Source organism: Podarcis gaigeae (genome assembly GCF_964106915.1).
Source record: "Podarcis gaigeae genome assembly, chromosome: 2".
Lineage (NCBI taxonomy): Eukaryota > Metazoa > Chordata > Lepidosauria > Squamata > Lacertidae > Podarcis > Podarcis gaigeae.
In genome coordinates this window covers 63,167,011-63,194,209 of record NC_139679.1, presented here as the reverse complement: position 1 = coordinate 63,194,209, position 27,199 = coordinate 63,167,011, and the positions used below count along the sequence as shown (strand labels likewise).

Below are 27,199 nucleotides of genomic sequence, written 5' to 3'. Positions count from 1 at the left end.
TGTGTTTTGTAAAAACATTAGATATTCTCTGACATAGTTTTCCTTTGGAAAAGTATTTCAGACAATATCTAATGTTTGCTATGGAAAACATAATTTTAATAATATGTGATGTGATGAATCCTAATCCATAAATTGTTATGTATCAGGAAAATCTTTAAAATGTTGTCAGATAGTTTTTGTTTAATAAATCAAATTTAAGGAAAACTTTATTCAAATTGAAGGCAACCATTATCTTCAAGATTAGATAACAGAGATACTCTAATTTTAAGCAAAAGAAAATTATAAAGGCCCCAAACATATTGGTATTTGTGATGACATTTAACTGGAATAGAACTGGAGTGGGTTATCTGGCAAAAATTACAGCTGAAGCTAGTTGGGTTGGCCTTGGTGTAACTGGTGCTTTTGTCAGAAGTAAGTAGTATTGTATCAGAACCATCACAGTGAAGCTTTGGCTGTTTATCGTGGATGTGTGGATTTTTAGAGACCAGCTATTTGTGTAAACCAGTGTTTCCTATCTGAGGGCCATATGGCCCCTGGGAGGCCCCAGGATATTCCAAGGGGGCTACAGGTGAAAATCACACAAATGATTTTATTTGTGTAAACCAGTGTTTCCTATCTGAGGGCCATATGGCCCCTGGAAGGCCCCAGGATATTCCAAGGGGGCTACAGGTGAAAATCACACAAACGGGGGGTCACAGCACGAGGCTAGGGGTCTACAGAGTGAACTGAGAAGTGAAGATAAAAGGAACATATGAGATGACAGAACACAGCTGGTGAATATGTTATACTTCTTACGTGATGTCATGAATGGAGTAACTGGTTTGAGGGTGATATGAAGGTTGTTAAAATGTTGGTCACGTTGATCTGATCCCATATTTACATATAATATAGTTCGGAAGAGAAATATTTGCACTCGCATGCACATGCTGGCAACAAAAAGCTATGCTAAAAGTATTTATGTATCATAGATTTTAACTATGTTAAGTAAATTCTATTTTTTTTTCTTGTTCCTCTTCTTCCTCTTATTATTTATTGAATTTGTTCGTCACTTTATCTTGCCCAGGGCAACCCAGAGCAACTTAAAATCAGATAGACAAAAAACCCCCACATAAGATACTTTAAAACTTAGAGGAAAAATGAAATACATTAAAAATGTCATTTCTACTTTTGTTTTATTCCCAAAGTAGCCTGGGGCAAACTTGTGTCTGTGGGAAAAGGTGCCTGGGGAGACCTGCTTAACTGCTTCCTCTTCCCCTCTGGTCATTTTGCTCACAACTGCCTTCCCCAAGCTACTTTCCTTCCATAGAGGGAAAACATATGGGAACCCTACATCTTTTCTATCACAACTTAAAAAAGGAGCTGAGCATGTATTATATTGAGCTAAAGCAACTACTGAATGAGAAAAAATTAAGCAGGTCCCCACCCCTGCCACCTTGTCCCTGACTACTTTGTGTTTAACCAGCACAAGGATGAAAGAATTGTAGAACTCCTCATAACAAGTACTTTGAGTCTCAGGTGACTAAATGTTCTGATACTGCCAATCCAAAGTAGCCTAATTTTAAACTGTTTCAATTTATAAATGTGTGTTCTAGTTCTAAGCTTTTTAGGACATATTTTCTCCACAGTGCTGTGAAAACTACCACATGTACTGTAGTCATATTGCTTGATACTTTGGGCAAGGTTTTTGATATTAGCAGGTGGATGTTATAAACATTTATTTCAGTTCAAGCACTTTGGAGAGGAAAAGAGTAAGTTGTTGCACAATGCTAATTTGTTAACTATAAGCAAATAACTGCTGCTTCCTCTTTGAATTAAGCAAATTGTACTTCCGTATTCTTCAGTAAATTTCAGTTGTAGGCAGAACTTGGGTGACTGCTGAAACTGATAACTGAGGGGAAAGGCCATAATCTGTGTTGCATCTGTCGGAAGAATTTCAGTCAAGATGGGGAACCTATTGGACTCCCAGCTCTTTTATTTCCTTTATTACCTGATGATTGGTCATACTGGCTAGTGCTGATGGGAGTCAGTAGAGAACATCAGTAGAGGCACAGGTTCCCTATCATTGGCTTAGAATCACAACAATCAACATTTTTGAGACATTCCTGTAAAATAGGAATGAGTTCTCAAAAACATTTTTTCCCAGAGAACACACATTCCGTTAAATCTAATACATGTCCCCAGTTTTGTGGTAAAACTGAGAATGAGAGGAAACAAAATATGTTCATCAGGGAATTAACCTGAATGTTTACATGAAATTGTTAATTTTATATTGTAATTGTGAGGGGAAGGCAATGTATGCTGCTAGGTGTTAGTGCTGCTTCTGTCTTTTCTCTTTATACTGATACAGCATTTTTGCAATACAAGTGGACCTGCAACAAAATATTACCTTTTAAATCCACTGTGATAGTGGGATGTTTGCACATTTATGGTCCGCCTGGTTTCTTTTCCAAAAGATAGTGAGTAAACTAATATTTCCATGCAATACAACCAACTCTGAAATAAGTTCCATTGCAACAGTTTTACAGTACTGTACTTCCAAATAAGCTTAAAATTGAACAACATTGCTGTGTTAAGGAAATGCCTACATTGAATCTATTATATCAGGAGTTTACTTCTTTTGGTGTACAGCATCTGTCTGTTTGAGGGGACAGTGGAGGAGTGTACTTTTGGGGGTGAAGTCAAATTGTTGAAGAGTTACAGCACCTGCTGTGGCTGTAGAGACACTGGTATGGATGAGATGTGTTCTGTTGCAGCTGAGGCAGATGAAGGCACCCAGTTGTGCTGAGGCTGATTCCCCATGGCGTTTCTTCTCTCTGTGCTCCTCTCAGAGGTCCTATTCCTCCTCTGGTCACTGCTGTGGATACACAACTTGACTGACTTTCTCCAGGCACAGCTGTCATATGCAAGGGATTCCCACACAGCAGGGCTGATGTTACCAGCCTTTATGTGACATTTGCAGTCATCTTTGTAATGCAGAGTTGGTTCTGTCAACAGGCCTGGTGCTTGAAGCCAGCTCCCAGTAGAGCACATCCTTGGGATCCTGCCATCTTTCATTCTGTGGACATGACTAAACCAGTGTTTACTAGCTTGTTTATTTTAAAAAAATATCTGTACCAAACTTCAGTTATATAAACTCAGATTAGATTAGATGTTTATTTTATTTGTTTATTGCATTTATATCCCACCTTTCCTCCAAGAAGCTCATAGTGATGTATATGGTTCTTCCTCTCCCCGTTTTATCCTCACAACCCTGTGAGATAGGGTTGAGAAACAGTGACTGGTGCAAGGTCACCCAGTGAGCTCCATGGATGATTAGAACTCCAGAAGGAATCTGCTAGCAGAATGAGGAAGGGAGGCAATGGAGGGGGGCAATTCTCCTCCCTCTCATAGCTCTCTGCCCCCCCCCCCCGCCGCATCTGCTTCAGGGGATTAGGGATCCTCAAACAGATGATGGCATGGGACCTGTAGTGGGGAAGGGAATTGTCATCTTCCTTCATTTCACTGACAGGTTCCTTTCATTGGTGACCAACATTCTTTACCAACCCATTTGTGCAGTTTTGTAATATGTGAGCTTTCACCATTTCATCCATCCATTTGTAATGTGAAGTGATACAGATTGTCACATGGGCTGGATGATTCTGTATTTAAGTAGTCAAGAAAAGGTGTTTCAGGGAAACTTGTTTACAGAAAAGTGCACCTGCAATTCAGTTAGAGGCATGTTTGATTCCCTCCACCCCTGAAATTTATATAATGTGTACATCTCAGGTGTGGATATTTCCAGAGTGGTAAAGGTCAAGAGAGCCATCTGTAACAAGAAGCATCTGATCAGCACCATCTGCTAGCTGGTAACCAAGATGTTGTAGTGTTATACAGAGTACTGTACTACTTTGAGATTTAGATTCTCCTTTGGAGTGGATTATGCTCCAAAATTCTGTGGACTGAAATTGCTTCCCCCCCAAAATGAATTGCAACTGTCTCAGTTTTGCTTCAGCTTACATGCTTTTCTGCCAAGTCTTTATTTCCTGTAGCTCAAAAGATGACACCTGAGGATTTCTATTTTTCTCTAATTAGCACAACTATGCAAGTTTGCCAGGTGTAACCTCAAAAGTTTCTCACACATAACACATAGAAAATGCAGAAGATTTTGCTTTAGCAAGTACAATAGCTACCAGAAAATAAGCAGTTGCATACTTCATTGGAAGCTCTTGGAAGGACTAGGAAGGATACTTAATAGGATGGTGAAATCCCATTTTCTGCATGTTTTGTGGGACAGACTAGTTTCTCCAAATAATCCACTACTTGTTGAGTATTAGAGCATTACAGCAACTTGTTGAGTACTTGAGTATTACAGCATCACCTGTGCTGTAGGCATTGAACACCACCACTGAATAAAAAAAGAATTAACCAACTTGAAAGACAAGACCTTAGATAGCAGTTTTGCATGCAGTGTTAGATCAGATTCTAAATAATATTAAGTTTAAGTGGCTTAGCTCTAAATGTTCTGAGCCAGATGATCTTTGAATGTGGCAGCTTGAAAAACTGGAAAGCATAGCAAATTCACTGCACACAAGAAGTTCAGAATTCATTGTGAGTGAGCTAAGGTAGAGGACGGTTGTCAGTACAGAGAAGGTACTTGAATTTGAAATAGACTAGGTTGATGGAATTTGGCACTTTATTGAAAAGAGAAAACATTTTATATAGTAACCTTTTGTACGATTGTGAAATGACATAAATGACTTCAGAACACATATTTTTAAATAAGTGATTTGTATAAGCTTGAAATTACTCTTAAATTGCTTTTCATTATGCCATGGAGACTTTCCAGCATATATATTCAGAGTCCTCAGCTTGAGAAAAATATACATTAGAAATGGATTCTAAATAACTGATCATAGATGACAGATGATAATGGACAACTATTGACAATTAAACTTGCTGACATGGTTGTCTGTGTCCTTTACAATGCTGATTGATGTGTCTGGCACTCAAGGTGTATGGTAGTATCCCTTAGTTCCAGTAAATATTGGAAGATTCTATGAGAAGCTATGAAGAGGACAGAGATTGCCAGCCTGTTTGCCTTTCTGATACATGTAGAGGCACAATTAGACATTGTACTGATTCAAAGCTACCATAAAGATTGACCATTACATCTTACTAAATTTGCCATATCAAGTTGTATACATTTTTTTGGGGGGGGGGGTCTTTCTCATTTTTTAAAATCATTGATATAGTTAATAAAATCATACCAAACTATAGCAAATAAAATATTTTTTTGCTCTGTTCTCTATACTGCATATTCTTAGTTTATAAGCTTGCTTTTACAATAGGACTGTCTCCCAAGTATCAAGCAGTTGGTAAAAGGTAAAGGTAAAGGACCCCTGACAGTTAAATCCAGTCACAAACAACTCTGGGGTTGCAGTGCTCATCTTGCTTTACTGGCTGAGGGAGCTGACGTCTGTCCACAGACAGTTTTTCCAGGTCATGTGGCCAGCATGACTAAGCCGCTTCTGGCAAAACCAGAGCAGCACACGGAAATGCCATTTACCTTCCCGTCGGAGCGGTACCTATTTATCTACTTGCACTTTGATGTGCTTTCGAACTGCTAGGTTGGCAGGAGCTGGGACTGAGCAATGGGTGCTCACCCTGTTTCGGCGATTCGAACTGCCGACCTGCCAATCGGCAAGCCCCAGGCTCAGTGGTTTAGACCACAGTGCCACCCGTGTCCCTATATCAAGCAATTGGAGTACCAAGCAATTAGAGATTTTTAAATAGAGGTTGGATGGCCATCTGTGATTCCGATATTCCAGGTAGGGGTTGGACAAGATGGCCTTTTGAGTCGCTTCCAAATCTCCATTCTAAATTCTAAATATATACATAAATTTTGGGCAGCTGAAGATGACAGCGGTACATGAACAAATTTATCCTAACGTTTTGCCATTCCTCTGACCAGGTATTGAAAATATTCACTAGTAAGTATTCTGGAGCTGAAAAAAATCTTTAAGTGTAATGATCATAATGATCAAATATGGTTAACACTTACAGATTATTATTTAGCTTAAAAATTGCTTTGGGTTGTGCAAATTGTTCTGGTCTCATAACTAGAAAATAATTTTAGCCAGTGAACTGCTTTTTAGATATTTTTATCAACAAACTTTAACTGACATCTCTTTCCTTTTTTTAGTTTCAGATCGTTTAGGCTGTGATCCACGAACTCGGTTTCCAGTTCCTACAAACAAGCAGTGGGTTGCCCTACTGCAGCGAGGAAATTGCACCTTTAAACAAAAAATCCTGCGAGCAGCTTTACATAATGCTTCAGCTGTGGTAATTTACAATAATATGTCAAGTGAGGAGCCTGTCACCATGACTCATCCAGGTAAAAGCTAAGATACCAGATATTTCTTTGTTTTTAGACATGTTCAGATACATCATGGTGGATAGTTAACAGTATTTTGTCTTTTTTGTGATTATCAAGCGTGGAAGTTGGTCATTCATTCTTTGATTTATAAAAGTGCTGGATAAAGTGCTGAGACTGGCAGTCTCCACTAGCTGCATGACCATAGCATATTGCCATGTCTACTTTATTTGTGACAGAGAAGAAAATAATGTGCTTAATTTAATGCCTGTAACAGAAACTAGATGGGAAGAAGGATAAGTATACGGAGTATGGTTTGTGCAACAATCCCTTCCAATGCATATTTGCATGATTGTATTAGCTGTGCTCAAATATTCTACAAAACATACATGATCTATAGAAACCCTTCATGACAGCTTTCCATTAGCATAGTATCTGAAAATACAAGACTTGGAGCCCATATTGCGCTGTTGAACTATGATAGTATACTATTTCTCTGACAAAGTGAAATCTTCAGTTGCATTCTTCCTAGACATAGATTAATGCTGGAAATCTTGCTCAGCCAAGTATTAGTTGCATATACTTTTAATCTAATTTTCAGTTAGTTAGTCCTCTCCTGTTGTTCCCTGGGAGCTCGCATTGAGGTATCCATTGGATTTGCTGTAACCTTCAGCCCTGGTCTGCTTCTTTCTAAACCTGCTTGTTTGCCCCTCACTGGCTGATCTTAGCTGCCTTAATGTAATAGAGGTAGTCGAGTAGACAATAAATGCTAGGAGCTTTTCCACTGCAAAATGCAATAAAATATAGAATAGTTGGCGTCCAGTAGTGGACAACATTCAAGTAGGCTATTTGCTTCTGGTGATATGTTTTTAGCTCTGGGCAAACCTTCAGATTCAGAGCCAGCATGTACCTGAACACCAATTGCTGGTGGTGTAATAATGGGAGAGGGCTGTTGTTTTTGTACTCTGTGGGCTTCTCAAAAAGCATGAATGCATAAAATAGACATTACTGGCTAGATGGACCTGTGACCAGATGCATTATATTCAAGTTCATAGTCTCTGAATGCTACATTAAAGCATCTACAGAAAAGTATCAAATACTTACTAGTTCCCATGGTTGCCTTCTAAATTATTGTTACCTGGACTTGTGTAAGGGAGAAAAATATAGTTGCTAGGTCATTTGTGGCAATTGTTAAAAAATTAAGATTAGAGTAGATAAGCAGCAAGTGAAATGTGACAGACCAATTGTTTGAGTACATCATTCTGTCTCCAGCATCAAAGAAAATGCTCCTATAGCTCACAATCGGGTGTGGCAGAGTTGTCCAGTGTTTTCACCCAGTATCTGTTAGGCAGAGATATGCTGTACACAGGAGATATATATACAACATTATTTTAAGTTTCCTTTCTCAATTTGCCCAATAAGCTCTACCATTAAAATTGCATTTTTTTTATTGCTGCTAGATGGTTTCATTGAATTTTACTCTGGGACCTTCAGTTCTGTTTCTTGGATTGAGTGAAAACCAAAAACCATCACTAAATCTTTAGCTAGCTAGTGATTGTGTATTATATCCAATGTTGGTTATGATTGGAGTTCACTCATTTATATCAGTGGAAAATTGTTGACCATTAATTTCATGAGATTAACTCTGAGTATGACTTAGTTGCTTAGTTGGATATTATCCTGTATACTTGGCTCAGTGGAGCATTCATTACTTTCTAGGTCACTCAGGAAGGAATATGATTATCTTTTCATTACTCAAGGGTGAAGGTATAGCTTGGCCAATTCTTTTCAATGTTTTTGAGTTTCCTTTAGCCTCAGAACTAAACTGCTATATTTAGGAGGAATATAGGTGCTTTTTTTGTCTCACTGCTTTGTTCTTGGTAGATATCAGTATGAATAGTTCATATATGTGTTGTTTTGAAATTAAATCATTTTCAACAAATGTTGGTTAAGAGATGTGCATGTAAAAAAGTGTTTGCAAAGTAATGTTGCTTTCCTAATTTTCTAAAATTTGAGGTTGCTAATCTCATACTGTTTTTCACAATTCGGGATCAGCTTTTTGATACCTAACAGTTTGTTTAAATGTATATATGTACAGCCAAATGATTTGCTTCTTAATAAACATACATGTTATGTCAGATGTTGATTCATTGTTTTCTTCTGCTTATTCTTTTGATAGGAACTGGAGACATTGTCACTGTCATGATCACAGAATTGAAGGTTAAGGAGATTCTGAATTACTTGGAGAAAAATATGTCTGTCATTATTGCAATAGCAGTTGGAACCCGCTATCCAAACAAAAACTTTAGCCGTGGTTCTCTTGTCTTTGTATCAATATCGTTCATAGTTTTGATGATAATTTCTTCAGCATGGTTAATATTTTACTTCATCCAGAAGATCAGATATACAAGTGCACGTGATCGGAACCAGGTAACTATCTTTTGATTCTTCATATCAAATGTGTAGGGTTTTTATGTTGTGTTGATAGATTTTTATTAAATGTTTTTGTAACTGCTTTTCACTACTATACACCATCCTGAGTGCTATGACTACAATGGAAGGGTGGGATATTAATTTTCCCTTGTAATTAAATTGTAAAGTTAATGCATGCAACATGTGAGCTGTTTCATACTGTGATAAAAATATATTTTGGTATTTTGCAGAAGGTCTTTATCATATGCAATTATACAGTATTAAAGGGAATATAAATGGGCCTGTACTAAATGTTGACCCATATATATTTTTAAGACAAAAGTAATACTTTCTGGTGTAGGGGAGAAAGGGGCTATTTCCTGTAAAACCCTTAAACTTAGGTGAATGTTCAACTTGTTTTGAACTACTTTCCTGATCTGTTACTTTTTGCCTTCTTTTTTTAATGAAGTATTCTGGTGTTACCTAAAAAGGAGGTACCTACAAATAAAAACACAGATTCTTCTCACCAAAAGAAGACAAATACAGCGCTTGGAAAGAGTTCAGATTTATTGCATGCTGCAGTGTGAATAAAGAGACCCAGTTGGATAACTGCCAAAAGAAACTGGGCCCTCAAACGAAGGGTTCACAGAGCTTTTATAGCATTTTAGAAAAATATGCAATAATGGCAAACGCTTAAACTATCCTAACTGGCTATCTTTATGTGTGTTCAAAATATGCTCTTATCTCCATATAAGGTAGCTTGGCAACAAGTTGTGGTTGTGCCTGTGAGAACCTGTTTATGCAGACTTGGCACTTAGCAGGCTGTGGTCAGTTGTGTAAGCATAGTGACAGAGGATTTGAGCATAAGTGCATGCTGTGCTGTGCTGACTTGAGGGTCTTGACATCTGCCTTAGGTCATGACATTCACCTGGGTCCCAGGGTATGACACACAGGTATCACTGGGAATGGTCATAAGTGTTATCCCAGGCAGGTGGGATTCAGTTAATGAGAATTACCGGTACGTTACAGTGTTGGGGTTAGCCAAACTAAGTTGCTTGGTTCTAATATCACTGAGGGCAGCCTTCAAGAATTACTTTGTTCTCTCTGTTGGTGAACACAATCACTACCTCTAGTTTTAGTTTGTAAGCTAAGCTATTTAAGTTTCCTCTGGATTCCAGAAATCTCTTGAGCAACATTCCTCTTCAACCAGGCCTTTGGCTTATCAATATTCTATAGCCTTTAAAATGTGTCTGTGGAAAGGGGTGTGTTCTTGTTTTGCTGGGTTTTTTAAATAATTAGTAGTTACTTGTTTTTCTGCTGTATTTTATGAACTGCCCTGAGATCTATTGAGGGTGGTATACAAATCAAATAAATAAATAAATAAGCATGACATAACTAAACTGCTGCTGTTTGTAACCTTCATTTTCATTCATTTTATTTGTATGCCACTTTCCACAAAAAAACATGCTCAAAGCAGCTTACAAAATAATAATAATACCAGGAGTACATTTCAAACAAGTACTGCAAAAATAATTTCATAATAACATGAGAAACCAATAGCAAATATAGTAACATACAAAAAAACCACTTTTCAAAAATATAACAAGATTACTTAAATAACATGAATCATCCAGTAGCAAAAACAACAAGGGAGCTTCACTGTTTCACCTTAGTCCTAGAAACACTACTCCCATAATGTGCTGGTTTTAAAAAATACAGACAATCTTCATATGTCTGAGAGTCTTAAGTAATGAAAGACTAGATCTTCAACATTTTTCTGAAATGCAGTGTGTCATTTCTTAGGAATTAATTTCAGTGTAATATGCTATAAACCATTCGGGAGTTGAAATGCAGACATTTTCCTCCACTTGGGAGCATTGTAAATTGCCAAATATTATTAACAAGATTCTGTTCTAATATAAATTGTTGAGTGACTGCTTGTTTATGGTGTGTGTGTGTGTGTGTGTGTGTGTGTGTGTGTGTGTGTAGCTATTCAGTGTTTCTCATTCATTGTAGGTAAACTGCATTGGGGGGAATATAGGTGTGCCTTTATTTGGGGGTTCTGAAAACAAGGTCTACAGAGCTATGGAAAAGAAGAATTTTTTGGATTGAACGGTAGCTCACTGTTTCCTATTGCAAGGCAGGGCAAAGATTTTTCTCAGCCTGGATTTTGAAATGAGGCCTTCATTTTAACGTCTCATTTGCCCCAGTGGAACAAAAGGGTAGTGCCCAAACAGGATCTGAGAAGCTAGACATTGTTTCAAAATATTGGTTTTAAATACATCAGCAGGCCAGTGAATAAGTTACAATCTTAATAATATCCAGAAGAAATTAACAGCACATTATACATATTGGGGAAATAAGGAACAGTATGTGAAAATAATAATTTCATGGAAAAACAAAATGAATATGAATATGCAATTTTAGTTTAATATTTAACTTTAGTGAGAGGAACATAATTCAAATTAACTTTACAAAGCATCATGATGGCATGCAAAACGAATAATTTTTAACTGTTGTTATGCAACTCTATTGTTTGTTCCTCTAAAACATTCACTAGTCCAAATGACCTAAAAGCTGTGCTATGTTTTAGCCGTATAGGCACTTGTTCTAAATACTAAGAAAAGAGAAGATATAGCAAATAGCTACCAATCCAAACAGGGTAGTAGTCAACTAAGTTTTATCCAGAGTAGAACTGTTGAAATTAATGAACATGACTAAGCCAGGTACATTTCAGTATGTCTGCTCTGGGTAAAATTTCACTGAATACAACCCAGCAGTTTCTGTGGGTTCAGGGAAGAACAGAGAGATGACTGCAGGGTCCTGCTGGCAGGATCCACATGGTGGAGAAAAGCTCGGGGGGTGGGGAGGTGAAGTATATCTCAGCTTGGAACAAGCAAAAAATACATATATTCAAAGATGTCCAAATGCTGGAGCTCAGGAAAAACTCAGTTCTGTGTAGTAATTACAAGGAACAATTCTAGTAACAGAGAAGTACCGGTAAAAGCTTCCCAAAACAAGTAATTAAGATTAACTGGAGCTGTACAAAAAGTATTTGGAAAACTGGTATGAATAAAGAAAAAATCCCAGTGTAAAATTACCATAAACTGTAAGAATGGAATCAAAAAGCAAAGTTCTCTTCTGCATTCTAGAGAAAAGTTACAGGAGAGAAAGAAAAACTGCTTTTGTGAAATAGAGATGAAGCTAAGATGGGGTTCAGAGAAGAATCTGTCATTTCTCTGTTTCCCAACACCCCCAAATCTTTTCCTGCTCACTGGTTTATTTCTTTATTTTCTTTCCTCACAACTTTAATTTGTTTTGTACTGGTAAATGACAGGTCATGGGGCAAATACTTGCAGAAACAGAAAATCTGCTCCAGCAAGTCCCCCAACTCTCCAGGGAGTTGTAGGGGGAGGAAAGGAAGGGGAAGTCCCACAGTGCAAGTGGAATGGTTCTCCATTCAGTTTGAATTCCATCCTCTGTACCAGGGGCCAGTCTGGGGAGTGGGGAGCCAGACTATATTTTGGGGGGAAAGCCCCCCCAACTCTCCCTCTCTTCTCCACAGCACCGGACGAGCCCTGGTGGCTGCTTACCTGTGCCTTGTGAGTGGCAGGGGCTGGCGGCAGCAGTGGAGGGACAATGAACGGCATGATATGGCTGGCTCCAGAGAGGGGCTGCTAAAATGGTGCTCGTGGCTCAACAAAACCCAGCCCCCTTCCTCCTCTAGGCAGGGTGGGGAGAAGCCAGGAGGAGGGAGGGAGTAGGCGCCGCTGCGGTGTGTGTGTGGGGGGGGGAATGGCACAGCCCGAATGATCAGAATCCCCATGCCGATCCACGTGGCGATTCCCAGACCGTCTGGATCCAGAAAGCAATTGGGTCGGATCCAGCCCCCGGGCCTTAGTTTGCCGACCCATGCTCTGTACAGTCGTACCTCGGAAGTCAAACGGAATCTATTCTGGAAGTCTGTTCGACTTCCAAAACGTTTGGAAACCAAGACGTGGCTTCAATCGGAAGCTGCATCAGATGTTCAGGTTCCAAAGAACATTTGCAAACAGGAACACTCACTTCCGGGTTTGCAGCGTTCGGGAGCCAAAACGTCCTTTTATCAGATAAGCATAGTCACTGCCCAGTTGTACTTGAAACACCCAGGAAAGAGGAGGTTGTGAGATACTTTCTGTTCTGCTTCATAACTTGTGTGTTTATGCTGCTTCGTTACTTTTGTATTTCAGACTTTTGACAATGTTACAATTCTCTTTTTTACCTATCTTGTATTTGGCAGTTGAAAAGAATAACAAATAGGCAACTGATTGGACAAAGTAGCAATCCTATACATTAGCAATTTCTGGATTTCAAAAATCCACACCTGCACAGTTGCTCTTTAAGTAAAAGTCTTTAGACCTTTTTCCTTTAGAATTTTACAAAGGTCAGGAGAAACTTGATAAAACTTTTATGTGGTTTAAAAGGCTTGTCTTATTAAAATTTTATGAAGAGGTAGCAACAGCTAGAGCACAATTGGAAAAGCTTAGCTATTTTATATAGGGGGGAACAGCTGCTAAGTGATAGGATAACTGTGCATTTTAAGTCTGTTGCTGACTTCACACAATAGTTTGGAAGTAAACTACTGCTTCTGAAAAAAGGTTAAATATCATGAAGCTTGCTTTGATATGCCAATAATGCATTTTACAACTCACATGTATTCTGGAATCAAAGAAAGCATTTAGCAATAGACTGGGCTTGGTCTGTACTCACAGCCAGTAGTTGGCAAAGTATATATTCTACATCGCTGTCTTGAGTGAGCAGAACTATTGAACTTTTTGGTCATTATGGAACCAAATATGTAGTTAAAACAGCCAGCTTTGAAAATTTACCGTGTCTTAAGTTAGGGAAAACGTAATGGAAATTAATAAACAATACCCACTTCTCTTTGCCATTTTGGGATGACCATTACCCCATTATGAGACTGACTGAAATATTTAAAACCTTTTCAAATGATACCTGTGATGTTTACTACTGGGGCAGGTTCTGCTGCTGTTGATCTTTTGGTTTTACTATTTTAAATTGGGCTTTCAGCTGTTCTGTTTTTAGTGTACTTCTAATTTTGTAAGCAACTTTGCATTAAAATGAGTTGGAGTGTAAATGGTTCTCTCCACAGTACCATCCATATAATATTGGATTAGTAAGAGACTGTTTGGCTTGTTTGCTGTATTGATTGAAGCATACAAAGGACAGTCTTACTTAGCTTTTTGTTGCAGGAGACCTGCAATTGGCTTATCAAGAGGCTGGCTGGATTTTAATGTGTTGAAACTTGTACATTATATGGCAATGTTTAGGAGTGGAAGTATGCTGAAAACACTTGATTTGGGGACCTTTTTGCTTTTCTCTTTATAGCCTATGTGACTTTACAGTGCTGATGAGCTTCCTATTTTTCTCATATTTGATGGACAATGAGAAAAATAAAAGATACATACTTGAATAATGTAGGAGACATCCAGAGGCACAAACAAGCAGAAGCAGGCCAAAGTATTTAGCACAATGGATTAATATGTTCCAAATGGTCCACTTGTTCCTTCTCCATTTCATCATCCTAAGCGTCCAGTTGAATGTAAACATTGGAATGGCCTCTGATTTGGCCCTTTCCGTATGTTACTTTGAAATATGATTCTTTTGATTGCCGATTCCTCCTTCCATTGTGCCCCCTGATCTGGAGGGTTTGGGCACCCTTTGGAACAGAATGGGAGTTGCTGCAAAGGGCTGAAGGGGAAAGGGGAAATTGGTGCAAGGCCCCCTTCCCCATTCTAATAGGTAGCTTTATCGTATCTGGAGCCTTTCCATAGATGGAAGGTGCCTTTTTGTTTGTTGAAAGGGCACTCAGGATCTATCCCCCTATAAAGCAAATAAATACATCTAGCAAAGATTAACACAAAATTGAATCTCTCTTTACATATTATTGACAAACTTGAGAAATTAAAAAAAATCGGAGATTTCTGGTTTCAGGTGTTTCCAGAATAGCTACAAGATGATATCAGGAAACATCTCTGTAACAGCATACTCTTCTAAATAACAACATAATTACAGTAGCTTAAAGAGCAAAAATGCTAACACATTGCTTGATCCTCACTGTATAAACCTAATCCTCCTCCTGTTGGGAGTCCTGGTTACTGAAGCAAGGAAATGTGAGCTTGTTCTATTCAAAGTGACCTGTCTCAGAAATCTATTGAATCACTTGGCAGCTGGCCATTCTCAATTGCCTTGGATAATATTGTTGAAGGTGAATCTGCACTTTAAGCGTAGACGTTCTTGCTTGCAACTAAAAGAGATTCCCATAAAATATGAGCTTGATGTTTATGGCCCAAAGAGACTTTAGTTTTGAAAGTGCCATGAACTGTGTACCTGGTACTCTTCAGAATATAGTGAACAAGCTGTAATCACCATTTTAGTATATAACCAAAGGAGATTTAAGAGGAAGAAGCACAGTTTTTCCAACACCTAATAACTCTCTCTGTGTTTTATTCAGCGTCGACTTGGAGATGCAGCAAAAAAAGCTGTTGGTAAATTGACAACAAGAACAGTGAAGAAAGGGGATAAGGTATAGTCACCCAAATGAAATGTTAGTCACATTTTTTCTTGAGAAAAGTGTTAACGCTTATCTGTGCAAGTCTGTTTCCCCCCTCGATTTATCCCAATCCTTTTGGTTTGTGGAGTCCTCCACAAAAGAAGTTGTTGAGCTTTTTTGGGGGTGGGGAGACCAATGTTGTTGAGGGGGGCGGAGAGTTCTTTCACTTCCAACAATAGGGATCCAGCGATCAACCGCGAACATCCCGGGATTTACCTGTTGATCACGGTCAACCGGTTGGACATCCCTGATGTAGATAATGTTTTTTTGTTTGTACCCGGCCCATCTGACTGGGTTGATCCCAGCCACTCTGGGCGGCTTCCAGCATATATAAAAACATAGTAAAACATTAAACCCTATACAGGTAAAAGTGTTGACGCTTAGGGAGCTGAATACCAACACCTTACCCGTATTGCAGTTTTTCGTTTTCATTGGTATATATGTAGAAAAGGGAAGAGTATAATACCATGAGGAAAAATGAGAAAGGGTGGGCGGGTCCCCTCTAGTCTTCTAGAATAGTGGTTCCCAATTAGCTAAGTACTGCAGAACCCCTGTTTCTCAAACCCCAAACCATGGACCCCTGACTTTTGAAAATGTTGATATATCTGTGTTAGTTTTTGTTATGTGAATGGTACCACCATACCTCCAACATGTCCCAGCACAAAACCAGGTCATGTGTCTTACTACAGGATTTCTGTGACTGTCTGCTCTAGAGATTGGTTGAATATTCACTTTGTTCATTTTAGGAAACGGATCCAGACTTCGATCATTGTGCTGTTTGTATTGAAAGTTACAAGCAGAATGATGTTGTCCGCATTCTTCCATGCAAGTAAGCCAGTAATTCCTCTTTCCTTTTTGAGAGTGCTTTACCCTTGAAAATATATGTCTTAGCTTCATTATCCTTTTTGTCACTCTTGGGTTCACTCAACTCATTAGAACCTGTGTATTAATTTTATGCACACAATTAATTTTGTGTGCACACAATTTCTTAGAGTAGTGTGGGAAACTATGCAAAAAGGCCTGGGTGGTGAAAGATACTTAGTATAGCCTGAAAAGAAAGTGGTTTGTGAATTAGGAGAATAGATGTGGTGGTAGACAAATAAGACAATCATGGTACCCATGAAGAATTTTCTTGGTGACTTCCAAGGCGCTCAAACAGATCTCTGAATGAAGATGGGACCTGTGTGTGGCCTTCATATTGCAGAGTACTTCCTGTAGCTGGAAAGGCCCACCCCTTCTACTCTAATTGGTTGTGAAGGCAACCCCTCCTCTTTGAAGGAAATCTTGAAAGTGCCATGGAGGATGTTTGAACTAGTTTGTGCAGTGGTCTGGAAAGGGAGAGGTAGGGTGGTGGCCACCACTTCTTTTATTGCCCAGAAAGGCATTTTATTTTGGGAAGCAGGAGACAGAAGCAATGGGAATGTATGTGGTATCTACGTGAGAAGGAAAGGGGCTTTCTTTTTCACTACAGAGCACATAAGAAATGCTGGAATCTGTAAAGACTTAGACTAAAATGTATTTAGTCTATTTGAATATTAATACATGATGAAATTAACAGTGGCAAGACATGTTACATAATTACAATGAGCTTGAATCTCAGATTATAACAAATCTGACATCCGTTCACTTCCCTTATTAAGTCCATTTGGTATTACTGTATTTAGTTTATAAAACTACCTGACTTCTTCCCTTCATAATTATTTAAGTATTATTTTTCTGCTCCATAAACTTTCTCAGTATACCAAAACTTACAAGGATTTGACATCATGCTGCTGTTCTATAATTTTTTTTACCAAATGCACCTGAAGTTTTTTATTCTTCTTTCTGCCCTGTGTACTCCTGTTTTTATCTGAATCTTTTGAGTGGTCATCTTAATATATAGCAAAGGACACAGGCATTGAACTGCATAAATAACCCAGTTCAGTTCCCATGTTCCTTGTTATATGCACACACACTAAAATGGAAGAGGAACTAAATAACGTTTTGGTATGTGTGTGGCTGTTACTTAAAACCCCTGAAATTGGTATGTTCTGTACAAAAATGTAACACAAGCAGAAGTTATAAGTGAAATATGCAATCCCTACATTCTCAGATCTAAATGTAGCTTTCCTATTAAGGAGTTAGTTGTACCCAACTCAAGGATGATTGCCAATTTATTCGAATTCCCAAAATAAATTGTTCAAAATTCCTAATATTTTTTCTTATTATGACCTCTCCAGTATGTCTGGTGTTATTAATAGTTTTGCAACTAGCATTTGTTGTGCTACTCTGTTTTCAGGCATGTTTTCCACAAAACCTGTGTGGATCCATGGCTCAGTGAACACTGCACTTGTCCTATGTGTAAACTGAACATTTTGAAGGCTCTGGGAATTGTGGTGAGTCAAGTCTTATTTAAACAGTAAGGAATGTAGAGCTTTCCTTTCCAAAATGATCATAAATCAGTAAAGTCAGGTACGAGAGGACCAGAATTCCAGGGTGTTAGCCATTCTTCCTTTCTTGCATGAAATTGCAGTGTTCCAATTCTAAATATTGGAAGCATCCTTGGTAGTGGGTGTAAAAGGACTGTGGCAGAGGCACAGAGTGATTGGTGTCAGCATTGTGCAAGCCCTGGGTGTCTGCCTTCCCATTAGAATATTGTGTTCGGACCTACCTACTATACCTCTCAAGTATATTTGCCTCTCACTATTACTTTTGGAATTGGCTCTTTGTACAATTTATCATCTGGACACTATCAGAATATCTTATGATGGGATTACTGAATCCTTTGATTGGATGTGTGGCTGACTGCTTGACAGTCCCTGTTCCAACTGGTTGCTGCTCAGCAGTAACTGCTTCTTCCTGTGAATCACATTTCATCATTGGTCACTATTGGATGCTTGTGCATCCCTCAGATAGCCTTCTGCAGACATTTTACAATATCTCTTATGATTTTGCCAGAAGCTTACAAAAAGGAAATATATTAACTTGCCAACACTGTGTTTTCAGACAAATGTGCCATGTGCTGACAATATGGCCTTTGACATGGAAAGGCTCACCAGAGGCCAACTAGGCAACAGGAGATCAGTTCTTGGTGACCTTACCAGTGACACTTCACTCACTCTTGAGCCCCTGCGTACTTCTGGAATATCACAATTTCCACAGGATGGGGAGCTGACTCCAAGAACAGGAGAGATCAATATTGCTGTAACTAGTAAGTGAAGTTTGGTTTTAATTTGAGCATTGTAGGTTTCATGTTGCTTTCAGATTTATGCTCTATTACTGTAACATGCATGAAAGTTTTCTATTGGTTTTAAGTGACAGTGAAAAAGACTCATATTGAACATCAAGACAATGCACTTGGAAATAGCTTTGGCAAAATCTTTTTCAAAATTAATTACCAAGTAAGAAAATAAATTATACAAGTCAATTATTTAAATGGCTAACAGTTAAGATGGTTAAGTATTTTAACAATTTTCCCCGTCAGTGAATTATGTTTGCAAATCATAATGGCTGGATCTAGAAATTCAGTAGATTGCTCCAATTATATCTGCCATCTTTTTATAATTATTTTGGGGCTTGATGCAGTCTTCAAGAAGTTTATAGTTTGAGTGCCATCAGAAAATCACATATGCCAATTGTTTATGAAAATCACGTATGCCAATTCAGCAATCTACCTGTGAACACAACCTTGCATTAAATGAACTCTGGAACAGTGATCTGTGTTGAGCTAGCTGTTTGGGGTATCATTTAGGCAAAGAAGAAGACATAGTACCAGGTCCTAAAAGCTAAAGAACCCTTACTGGATATATAAATAAGAATTTTGCTTCTGATTCTGTTGCACAGTCTAAGCCCCAGACAAACGGTGTAATCCTTACTTTGTTCAATTCAGCTGCAACTCATCAAGGGTAGAACTTTCATATTTCCTGGTGCTAAGCATTGCTTGGTCTGCCTCATGATCAGTAGCAACACATGGCTTTTCTTTCTTTCTGCCTATCAGGCCTGTGCAGAGCTTGTCTGAGGCCTGGGATGGAAGTCTTGTTAGACTAAACTCAAATAAAAACGCAATCGGTCCCTGGCTGGGGCCCCTGGCCAGCTTACTCCTCTGAGGCCTAGGGCACGTGTATCTGTCCCCCCCCCCCCCCCGCATGGGTCTGCTGCCTAACAGACCAGGTAAAACTATTTTGTGGGGGAAATGCAGTATGCAGTCCGACAAACAAGGATGAAAGTTTCTTTTAGTCCTCTATTTGCAAACTTGATGGTTATGTGGTTTTACTAACTAAATGTCTTGGTGGAACCTGGAGATATGTGGGAACACCTGAGCAGAAGCACTTGCATATAATTTGACCAGTAATTAAGAGAAATGTTTGGGCCAATGTGACATATACTACCACTCTGTATTTTGGGAGACTGCTAATTTTGACAAAAGAGCTGGGTTTGCCCCTAACATTCCCCATACGTCCCACACATTTATTTAAAAACTTCAGGCATGGAATTAGTGCTAGCAGGTTTTGCTTTGTTATATTCCCTCAGAAGTTGGGTTTGCAGTGTTATCATATTGCTATGTGTGAAGAATTCCATTTGTCAGTAAAATATCCCTCATGAAAATTGAGACTTACCATTGAATACTTTCTACAGTCTTAAAGTGGGATATATATCTTATAGTGACTTTGACCATCTTGAGAATGAGCAGTGGTAATGCACCCACCCTGTTGTTGTTGGTTTTGATTATTGCTTGCAGGCCCAGAACATGTCTAAGAATGGATTGACAACTCTTTTTCATTGACCGGAAAGACTTATTTAATATTCATAACCACATAACTGTGCATTTAACATAGGTTAAATCTCAGTGTACAAATACTGCTGGTTGCGCGAAATACACATGTACAGCTATACATACAACTTCAAAAATACGCATATTAACTTGGCTTGAGTCCTGTTGCTTTTCCAGTCATTTAAAATGGAGATCATGATAAAGGAGAAGAAATTCATGCAACATTTCAAGCACTGTCATCTGAAAACTTTTCTGATTTATTTTAGTTTGTGTACATTGCACACATTCATATGCCACAAAAAGTTAAAATCAAAGAATGCACCTAGTTAGAAATTATGTCCAAAACAATCACATTCCTTAAAAAAAAATTAAGATGTACTTTTGTGTGATTTTTTTAAACTAAAATTATATTTCATTTTTTATTATTAATGACTCCCTGTTGAATTCTACCTTTTAAAAGTGCTAGAGCACTTTATTTGCGGATAAAGGAGTGGAAGACATGATACAGGGAGGGTGTGTGCGCGCGCTGTCATATTTCTTTTAATACAGGTCTCTTTGGAAATAGTCTTATTCCTTAACTGCAGGTAAAAATTTTGCTTATGCTTTCCTTATTTTGCATTTTACTTTGATCAGTCATTTATCATTAATGTCTGGACTCTGTGATCAATATTATTGTATCATTCCTCTTTCTCTCACTTCTCCGCATAACCTTGTTTGCTGGCCTTCTCCATTTAGTACCTACTTTGCCTTCTGCTTTCCTCTGGAGCTTCACTTCCTGGTGCCCCACATGAGTAGAATTATTGTCTTCTGCTTCTGATCTTTGAGGGCAGTTGCCATCGATTTGACATAAGCCTTCTTCCACGAGTGATTTCCTCCCTTTCCTTTGTCAACAGAAGAATGGTTTATTATTGCCAGCTTTGGCCTCCTGAGTGCCCTTACACTTTGCTACATGATCATCAAAGCCACAGCTAGCTTAAATGCTAATGAGTAAGTAAATGTTCAGATTGTGAGTGTGCCTACACATACGGCAGCATTGTAAAGAAATGATGAGTTGAAGAATTAGAAGGAAGGAGATTTGGGAAACATCCAGAATACAGTGTTCTTTTACTAAGTTGCAATATCAGATTGTTAGAACATCTGAGGATAGGTTTTCCAAAGGGAGGGTACATTTTTTTTTTAAGGTGAAGATGCGTTATCATTCAATTTTACTTTGTATTCTGGCACTCCTGCTTTTTATTCATTTTGTGTCTGGATATGCGTGCTTGCACTCCTTGTTTGGTTAAGTTTATATTAGCAAGCCTACCATTAAGGGAGAATTGTAAGGATCATTGCCTATATGGACTTGAGTGAACAAGCCTAGATTTAGATAACTGAATGTTATTTATTTGTCTAGGAATTATATTCAGGAAGTATATTCCAATAGGGAAGCTTAAGGGAAGAGAGTAGTAAGGATGCTATTTTTTATTTAATATTTTTCTTCTGCTCCCAGAGAACCAAGAGCAGCTTACAATGAAAAATACAATAAAAAAATAATTTTTATCACTAAAACACAAATTTAAAAACAATTCCTGATAACAATTTAAAAGCAGCAATCAATGAAGAATCAAGTTAAGGCTTAGTGCTGTATGTTTTTAAATAGTTGTTGAAAGGAAAACTTTTTTTAGCTTATGTTTAGAGGAGAGTCTCTTGAATTCCTGATTCCAGCGCAGTGTTATCACCAAGCAAGTGCTGGCTTGTGTAGTATGATGTGGACGAGTTTCCTGCATTTGTGCACAGCCTCTTTGCTCTCGCTTCATTTATTTCTTTGTGCAAGCTGGGAAACAAATCAGGAAACCAGAGTTAACCAGAGTTGCCTGTTACTTGCAAACTGGAGAAGTTATGGTTAACTGTAGATTCTTTGTTTCCTTACTCACATGAAGAGACAAGTGGCCTGAAGCAAAGGGGCTGTGTACACGTGCATGAAACAGATTAAGCCTGAATTTGTGCAAACACAGCCACTGAATCTCGTGTCCGCCAACCTAATGGCGTGAGGTAATGGCACAGAGAGCAGGGCTTCCAAGGCACATCTCAAAGGTTTATATGGAAACTAACTATCCTTGAGATAGCCTGGTCTAAGATTGTTTAGGGAGATAAAGATCCAACAATGATGTACATCCTACAAGAAGTGCAGTATAGGAGAGAGCTTAAGGACGAGAATTTAGAGTGAACTAGTGGTGCACCAACATACTTCGTAACTCCTGGAGGACAAATTATGCAGCAAACATATATTTGCAAGCAAATGTACATTAATAAATTATGGTTCTCGCTACATGTGGTGAGCAGCATGAACACAGAGCTTGCTCTCGCACACTGCCCCATGAAGGAGGTATATAGGCTACATATTTTATAGTAATTGACTAGTTCACCAGCACTCTGGTCTGGAATAATCTTACAACTTACTCATGTAGCATTTTGGCTGGCTACTTTCATATTTCCAAAAAGAGACTGGAATATTTTTTAGGGATTTCACACAATATTTCCTACTGGTGATAGCTGCATTAAACTAGAAGGTTCCTCCTAGATTTTTGTATCTAAAAGTAAAAATGATGTTTGCATAAATGGATACTACAGATATCCAAAACCACTTTCAGTCATTACTTTGCCATGCTGGAACAAGATGTGCAAGTTTCCCACATAGTGCCCCATCTCTGATCTTTTGGGTGGAGGAGATGCAGAGATTGTATTTTGGACATGACACAGTATAATAGGAAGCCGGGAGAATTTGTATATTGTGTTCACGTACAGTATTTTTCTTTATTTCACCCCTCCCCCAAAGGTGTAGTAAATAAATGAAACCTAGTGTGGAGGTCAAGGAGGTAGCTAGAATTCATAATTTAGTTCCCGTTTTTATGAACCATCTATTTTAACTGTAATATCTACGGATTTGCCACTTGTGAAAAAGGAATAGCTGTATGCCTTCCTTCCCATTGACTGAAAGCACTAGCAAGTTGTTTTTATTCTGTTCACAATTTATTTTAAACATTTGTGCATTAAACAGCAACAATAAAATATTACTGATAATCTCTTTTACTTTCCCACAGAACTGAATGGTATTGAAGAAACACTTTGACTAATCGCTTTGGAGAGAGAGCGGCTTATTTTTATGTATCATTTCTTGATCATGTAACACAAGCATATGTTTTGTACATTCTATTTTCATAATTTGCTAATGCTGAAGCTTTGTATTACAAAAGACTCAATAAAAGGTCAATCATAAAAAAATTATTCTGAGATTGAATTTTATTATACGCTTATCAGTGGAAAGTGGTCATCCCCCCCACATCCAGTGAATGTTTCTACCTAGTTCTGTTCAATGTATGGACATGTATCAGATTTTGATCTTATACTTCTCCTGTAAATTCAAGGCTTAGTTCCTTGAACTAAAAGTTAACACAGAAGTTTGCAGGAGGAAAGTTTTAGGTCCCTTCCTTTTGCCAGCATGCCTGCTCTTCTGCAGAAAGCTACACTGAAAAGTCAAGAAGGCCCTCTTAAACAACATGAGATGTAGACCCTCCAAGTGTCCCTATTTTCCAGGGACAGTCCTGGATTTGCAGAAGCCATCCCAGTTTCTGATTTGATCCTGGAATGTCCTGCTTTTCCTTAGGATGTTCCTATTTTCATCGGAGAAATGTTGGAAATAGAGTGCAGGCCTGGTGCTGCTGCAGAGAGGATGAACTGCCTAAAATTGAGGTTGGATCCTAAGATAAGTTAACTTATCCTAGGAGTAAAGTTTCCCATTCTTTCCCTCCTCTAGTAGCCCACCATGCTCCATTTTATATTATTCAGGAGGGCCCTTTGATCTTCTACAGCAGGCATCCCCAAACTCGGCCCTCCAGGTGTTTTGGGACTACAACTCCCATCATCCCTAGCTAACAGGACCAGTGGTCAGGGATGATGGGAATTGTAGTCCCAAAACATCTGGAGGGTCGAGTTTGGGGGTGCCTGTTCTACAGAGTCTTTTCAGAAGTCTGAGGGTAGCAAACATTCCTTCTGTGAACTTGCTTAACTTAGTATACAAGCTGAAGCTAACTTATAAATTAGAAAAAGGCACTCACTTTATGGATTTCCACGAAACACTAACGCAAATGGGAAGCAGTTCTTGCTATAGGAAGGAGGGCTTGATTTCTGCCTCCCTTGTTTCAGCTCCCTGTATCGTATCTCGATAATGCTCTGAAGGTATCTCAGTCCTCAAGGGTAGCTTTTTGGGGGTTGTAGTGGAAAAGAAGAGGCGAGCAATCACCTTTCCATAAGTGAAACTCCTCTTGCAATATTTGGGACTTAAATAATTATGACTCCAAATTTGTTCAGAGATTACAACTGGAAATACCAGGTATCGGATATATACTGTTTTATAGCTACATAAACATTTAGCTTGTGTTATTTCATTTTTTTTATTATTATTATTCTCATACAAGCTTCAACAACATGGCATCCTCATGGTTTTGTCTTCCGTTTCTCATTCCTTAATACTTCCGTATAACAATGGCAATTGTGGTCTGTTTTTAGATAAGTTATTACAAAATCTAACACTTGAACAACCTAAATTACCTCAGCTCTCTGCTGTTCGAAAAAATATTCAGGAAAAGAAGAAATTGTCTGGTTAGATAGCTTTCATTGTTGTTGGGATTAAATAGAGTGGTTGGCAAAAACATGATGTATCAATAAAGGAATAGGTATAGTATAATGTATATAGGTATACATGCATTTATACATACTCTTTTCTCTCTTGACTCTTCTCCTGTGGCATTGGGGAAAATGGATTGGGTGGGTGTTGCGAGCAGGCCAGGAATTCGGGCAGCTGATTTGGGGCAAGAATATCCAGATCCAGTGGCCCTTTAGAATCACTGGCTGCATCGCGATCAACTGGGCAGGATTCTGCTCCTCCTGCAGGGAGACCTCAGTTTCAGGGTGTGGCACAGCTGCCCCTGACAATTCTAAATTTAACTTTATCAAAGATGGGAAAAGAAATTTATTTAAATAAAATTTACTCCTTGCAAACCACCTTATTGTCCCTTCTCTGCTACTTCTACATCACAAATTATTCTCTAAGGGAATCAACACTGAACACTAATGTGAAAGTGTGTTCAGCTATTGTGATTGGAAATGAATGGTGTATAGGATTGCTTCCACAGCAAGCTCTTCCATTTCAAATCGGGTCAGTGACACAAAATCTCATGTCCCTGCTGCTTTTTCAGTAGTGGTGCTTGCTTGCACTTCCAAGCCATTGAACACAGCACATTCTTCTTCTTTTCTCATAGAGTAAGAATCATTCAGCTCTTTATAAAGAAAATCCACAGTGGCCTTGTTAGTGAATGTAGAGCTGTTGGGCTCTTGATTTCCAGCCAAAAGCTAATGTCAGACTTAATGAGATTGACTATTGAATCAGGCAGACAAAAAGGCATAAGCTGGCCAAAGCCAGAACCTTTTGTGTTTTTGTTCAATCAAAGTTTAACCTACTTTTGAATTTAGTACTGTGTTTAATTAAAATAAGCCGGTTTGCATTTCTAGCTATCAAAAAAGGAGCTGGCGTTCCTTTTTTTATGATGCTTTTTAAGAAATATTGGGGCTGGGGATTTAAAAGTACTTCTTGAACTTGGGAAAGCAGCCAACATCTATATTAAAATAGTAGCTTAATTTGTGGCTGTCAGGAAACCGTCAGCTGAGAAAGCAGCTTTTATTAATTAGAAATGAAGTGTGTTAAAGTTTCCATAATAGAATATTTCAAAATGTATTTGAAACGTTCAGAGAAATGTCACAAATAAGGAAGTGACTTTGCTTTAGAAAATGTGAAAAAGTGTAATTGAGGAGGAAGGAAGTACCACGTGAATTTTCAAAACATTGTTTTGCCTTTTTTGTTTTGAAAAGCTGAAAAAATGGGTTCTTTGTTTGTTGAATGCCTGCATGTAAATTTTATTAGCCAGTTTTGTAACATTTGAAACAGACCTCATGAGCGTAGTGAACCTGGTCAGTTCTTTCTAGATTTCTGTTTTGTTCATTACATGTAGCGAAGTTGCTGTGCTAGGAAACAAATAAGCTAAGAATTTTTAAATGAATGGGAGGAGGGGGAAATGTATGTAGGTCAGTCCTTTTCTTGTCTCTTGATATGGGCTTGTCTTGTGAAACCCAGTCAAAAGGCAAGAGAACCTTCAATCTGCAAGGCAACATGTCCTTTACTAGGCTCCATTTCCAGCAATTGGAGTTGCAGGGAGAGGCTATAGTTATAAGCAAGCTTCAGATCGCTTTAAGGCAACAGAATAAGCACATAACACATGTGTTTGCCTTCCTCATGCTAGTAACAGCAAGATTTGATGACAGCTTTTTCTTAGTGCACTCTGAGAGTAGGCATATAGTAGTCTTCATCACAGAGATCAGGAAAATTGAACCAATTTGTAGTCAAAAAGCCCATGGCTGTGTTTAAATTTAGCCCATACTGCTGCTTTCACAGCAGTGAGAAGCAAACCTCTGATCGAAATCAATTTAGACTGTCAGTCAACTAACTGTAGCAGAAATCTGTTTTTTTTCCAGCATCTTACTACAGTGATGTAAGCAGCTTCTTTGCGGGGCCTTGGGTGGGTGGGGGGAATACTAGGTAAAAGTTTGGATGAGAGAGATGGTAGAAATGTCTTGGAAGCTTACAACGAATTGATGAATACAGAGCAATGTGGTTGAAATGACCCAAATAACAAAGAGGAAAGTGTCAAGGATTTCCTAACAAAAATGGACAGTCTGTGTTGAAGGAAATGAATGGAGAGAGAACTTGATAGGCAAATGTGACACGAGGCAGATCTGTAACCAGATTATTGAACAGATGTAAAAGGATAGAATGGTATTAATATTTAACACTTAGAAAACACCTAAACTTTTAAGCGTTATACATATGTTTAAAGATAAGACTGTCACTGCCTGCCTTATGATCATAGGCCATCTGCCTGGTGTTGGGGAAGGGGCAAAGTGTGCTTCTGCAGTCCCAAGTAACAGGCGGTTGGAGCAAAATATTCTTTCATGCAGGGTTGCGGGGAGCATTCCCTCTGCA

General features: G+C 38.5%; 1 protein-coding gene across 3 annotated transcripts in view; it reads left to right on the top strand.

Moving 5' to 3' along the window:
- Nucleotides 1–27,199, top strand: part of RNF130 (ring finger protein 130) — a 42,452-nt gene that overhangs the window by 5,023 nt on the left and 10,230 nt on the right. The window contains exons 2-9 of one of the 3 annotated variants that reach the window (XR_014561602.1): nt 6,182–6,373; nt 8,532–8,782; nt 15,279–15,350; nt 16,124–16,206; nt 17,656–17,752; nt 18,363–18,567; nt 20,863–21,114; nt 23,208–23,388. Coding sequence is in view for 1 of the 3 variants with exons in the window: in XM_083728585.1 (XP_083584711.1) it covers nt 6,182–6,373; nt 8,532–8,782; nt 15,279–15,350; nt 16,124–16,206; nt 17,656–17,752; nt 18,363–18,567; nt 21,021–21,114; nt 23,208–23,223 (1,010 nt within the window). In the remaining 2 variants the exon portion in view is untranslated. Of the gene's footprint in view, nt 1–6,181; nt 6,374–8,531; nt 8,783–15,278; nt 15,351–16,123; nt 16,207–17,655; nt 17,753–18,362; nt 18,568–20,862; nt 21,115–23,207; nt 23,389–27,199 lie in introns of those variants that run through there. The other 2 variants (XM_083728585.1, XR_014561601.1) reach the window with 2 other exon arrangements.